The sequence below is a fragment of the Oncorhynchus gorbuscha genome, linkage group LG22 (genome assembly GCF_021184085.1).
Source record: "Oncorhynchus gorbuscha isolate QuinsamMale2020 ecotype Even-year linkage group LG22, OgorEven_v1.0, whole genome shotgun sequence".
In the NCBI taxonomy this organism is placed as follows: domain Eukaryota; kingdom Metazoa; phylum Chordata; class Actinopteri; order Salmoniformes; family Salmonidae; genus Oncorhynchus; species Oncorhynchus gorbuscha.
In genome coordinates this window covers 18,374,791-18,379,064 of record NC_060194.1, presented here as the reverse complement: position 1 = coordinate 18,379,064, position 4,274 = coordinate 18,374,791, and the positions used below count along the sequence as shown (strand labels likewise).

Genomic DNA, 4,274 nt, shown 5'->3' with positions numbered 1-4,274 from the left:
AGTATAGGACACAGCATTAAGCCCACTTTTTAACTCTGGATGAGTTTCAAATGGTACCCTATTCCCTTTATAGTGCACTACTTTCAACCAGGTCTAATAGGGCTCTTGTCAAAGGAAGTGTACAATAAAGGGAATCGGGTGCCATTTGGAACACACAACTGTGATAGGCAAAAGGAGTTTATGCCCAAATGTAATAACATTCCACTATTCCTCCTCTGTACTGCCTCTATTACTATTGTTCAGAACCGAATGGATCAAATGGCATGATTATATATCCTTGGCTGTGAAAGTAAACAGTCATCTCTCTGGCTGTCTTCATGGTGACATGAAATGATGGGATGCATCATCTACAATTATATCTTTTGTCGAACATGAGTGAAGTAATATCTGCTAAGCAAAATATGTGACCAGGGTTTCACTAGGATATACTTTGAGGCTGAAGGAAATACTGTACACACTACTGGCGAATAATAGTTTGAAATAGCCAGGCATTGGTAGTGTATGCTACCAATGCCTGGTCATATAATTTCCTGGACATATCATTTCCAGGTCATATCATTTGCAATTCAGAACATATTGGATGTACAAAACAGAATGCAATCCAATGGACACAACATACATGGAGATTGACATAAGATTTTGTGATGTAAATGGTATGAGTCTTGTCAAAGCACTAAGTGTTGGGGTAGAGCTGACAGTACTCCTGTAGTGCAGATGAACCTGCCATGTCTACGGCCCCAATGGCACCCTATTCCCTGCATAGAGCCCTGGTCAAAAGTAGTGCACTATATAAGGAATAGGGTACCATTAGGGAATCAGATATGGACTCAGCTGTTAATAAGACACAGGGACATCCTGTGGCAGTTTATAATAGCAATAAGGCACCTCGGGGGTTTGTGGTATATGCCACGGCTAAGGGCTGTTCTTAGGCACGACGCAATGCGGAGTGCTGGGACAGAGCCCTTAGCCGTGGTATACTGGCCATATACCACAAACCCCCGAGGTGCGTTATTGCTATTGTTAACTGGTTACCGATGTAATTAGAACAGTAAAAATAAATGTTTTGTCATACCCATGGTATACAGTCTGATTTAAAACCAGCAGCATACCACCCTGCATCCCGCTTCTGAAGCTAAGCAGGGTTGGTCCTGGTCAGTCCCTGGATGGGAGACCAGATGCTGCTGGAAGTGGTGTTGGAGGGCCAGTAAGGAGGCACTCTTTCCTCAGGTCTAAAAAAATATCCCAATTCCCCAGGGTAGTGATTGGGGACATTGCCCTGTGTAGGGTGCTGTCTTTCGGATGGGATGTTAAATGGGTGTCCTGACTATCTGAGGTCATTAAAGATCCCATGGCACTTATTGTAAGAGTAGGGGTGTTAACCCTGGTGTCCTGGCTAAATTCCCAAGATGTCCCTCACACGGTCACATAATCATCCCCAGCTTGCAATTGGCTCATTTCTCCCCTGTAACTATTCCTCAGGTCATTGCTGCAAATGTGTTCTCAGTCATCTTACCTGGCAAAAACAAATATATATATATATACATACATACAAGGGTGTGAACCACCAAGTTTATAATCACACTTAAGCCATTGTTGCTGAATGTATAAGTTCATCTAGAAGAACTGATTAATTTACAAAAGGACAATATCATACAGTACACACACCAATTCATAGAACTGCTTTACTTGAGGCAGGCATTAGCGTAACTACATTTGGTTTACTCACAATCGTTGTCCACAACTTACACTTATTTGCCCAGGTCTCAACAATCTGAGGAAACACATATTGCTTGGTATCATTATCACTATGGTAACTAGAATTGTTATCAGTATTCACTTGACCTAACTGAGCAATTTTCCTTCTGATCTACATTACATGGTATGGTTCAGTACACGGGACCAAAGTGAAAAAAAGACATCAAACTTAAACATGTCCTATGATTCAGATGAGATGACCAATATAATCATTTACACACACACACACATAGAAATCTAAAAACAAGATTTCCGTGATTCATATATTCCAATCATTTAACAGATAAAACTTTTTTTCAATCAGTCAAAATCTCGATGCACTAAATTGTATTTTTGGAAACAAGCTCCACAGACAAAACAATAAAGGCGCCATATTGCACAGCTAAGAACAGGTCACACTTTCTCGCATGGCATCCACAAAGACGGAGAGGTGGAGGAGAGGTAGAGAGGAGGAGTTGTGGAACGGGAGGACAAGAGGGAAGGAGAGAGATCCCCGGTGAGAGCTGCTGCTGAGGCTCGGTAGTGGGTACTCCTCTCACTGTGGAAGAGCTTTGAGTATGGCGTTCACCTCCTCTGCGACAGCTGTCAATGCAAACTCAAACTGCCCCTGAGGGTGGAGAGAGAGACAAAGAGGGAGAGGGAGAGAGGGGAGCAAGAGAGTCAATGTAAAGTTCAAACCAATGTTCTTTCCAGACGATTTTGAAATAAGACTCACATTTCAGAAATCTAAACACCTGGGGAGCTACAGGACAACGATTCATGTGAAAGATGGTCTATTAAAGTCCGTAATTCTCTGTGATTCAATAAGCAACCACTAGGGGGAGTGAGACTTGCGTTTACTAACTAAACAAACAACTAAGATTTACTATGTCTGTAGCACCTAAACCACTGATGTGGAACCCTAAACTACTGAAATCAATAGTGCTGCATCAGACATATATTGCAGAAAACAAAGACTTCTACTAATAAAACATTATGATTTCATCACCATAATAGCGAAAATATGATAGTCACTCATTGTGGATAAATAGTTTAATAAAGGATGGTCGATATGACTGCTGAGGCTACCAATCTAATCATTCTCAGAACAACTTGGGTCCCATTTGAGCTGACACTCTCTCTCTCTCTCTCTCTCTCTCTCTCTCTCTCTCTCTCTCTCTCTCTCTCTCTCTCTCTCTCTCTCTCTATCTCTCTCTCTCTCTCTCTCTCTCTCTCTCTCTCTCTCTCTCTCTCTCTCTCTCTTGAAAGAGACAATTAAGCTCTACATTTGTTGAGGACACAGATTGTACCTGTGTCACACATCCCACTGTAAACAAGACACACAACTAACTGAGCTTGCCAGTTTCTCTCTCTCTCTTACTGTAGAAGTATATTGGAAGGACCATAAACCTTTGACAAACCTAGCACTACACTAAAGCAAAGGCAATCATTCTGAAGCGAATTATCAGAGCTGCACTGCAGACACTTCTTAAAGCTATTAAAGCTAGGTTTTCAGATTTAAAAAAAAATGGATCAAAACATTTCTACATTTCTTAGTTTTGTCTGTTCTACTAGACTGTAATCCGGGGCGATGTATTCAACTCACCATTTTAAATGAGGTTTGGTGGTGATGTACAAAGGCTCTGAGGTACATCATCCTCTTTGAGGAAATGTATTGCGGGGATTGGATGTCAAGATAACTTCTGCTCTCACTGTGTTACATTGTAAATGATTGCATCAGCCCTGCACCAAATCCAGTTGTGAAGAACATCCATTTGTGCACCAACTTACTACGCAATGGCACCAGCCTCTATAGTAAGCTCCCTCCCTCCCTCCCGCCCTCTCAAAAATGAAAGAGTCCATTAGAGTTCCCAGTAGAGGCGAGGACAGTACCTTTGTCTGGACCATAGCCGGCCGCTGGTCCCTCAAGTGCTCCAAGGTGGCAGCAATATCAATCTCCTTAGCACCTGCAACACAACACCAACAACAAATTGGACAGAGTTCAAAGCCAGGAGATAATCCAGGCAGCGTCTGTCAATCTCCTTTTTCACTCGCTCCCTTTGGAACCTCCGCCTTGCAGCGATTGAAAACTATTACATTCATCCCATCTCCACACAAGTGCTACAAACAAGACTCCGATTGTTCTTGTTGTCTGGATGAGAAAACAAAAGAGAGTGGAGAAAAAACTGTCTGGGGGGAAAAAAGACCATGTTTGCAAAGGTATTTGTAAAGCCATGAAATGTAAGATACCGGAATCAGAGTGAGTCCGGGATTTAGCTATGATTCTTTCAAAAAAAACATAAACATCTGAAAATAAGGATTTGTTATGATAAAAGCTTTGTCCCCCCCTGTTGCTTTGTGAGCTAAACAAGGTGCCCGATAGGCTGTCTCAGTATCAGGCAGCGAGGGGTGGGGAGTGTCTGTCTGTCTGCCTGCCTGGCAAGCTGCCGCCCAGGTGAATAGCTAGATGTGCTGGCTACTGGACAAGCGGAGCAGCCTCCCTTCCCTGTCTCAGCACCAGTGCCCAGTCAGGCTGGCAG

The 4,274-nt window shown here is 42.8% G+C and overlaps 1 protein-coding gene across 2 annotated transcripts in view; it reads right to left on the bottom strand.

The window, feature by feature from the left end:
• Window positions 1-1,668: 1,668 nt before the first annotated feature.
• Window positions 1,669-4,274, bottom strand: part of LOC124009664 (receptor-type tyrosine-protein phosphatase N2-like) — a 160,885-nt gene continuing 158,279 nt past the window's right edge. For both annotated transcript variants that reach the window (XM_046321691.1, XM_046321692.1), the window contains 2 exons: window positions 3,628-3,701; window positions 1,669-2,362 (listed from right to left, as the gene is read on the bottom strand). In XM_046321691.1, the coding sequence (XP_046177647.1) occupies window positions 2,291-2,362; window positions 3,628-3,701 (146 nt within the window). In that variant the 3' untranslated portion in view covers window positions 1,669-2,290. The remainder of the gene's footprint in view (window positions 2,363-3,627; window positions 3,702-4,274) is intronic.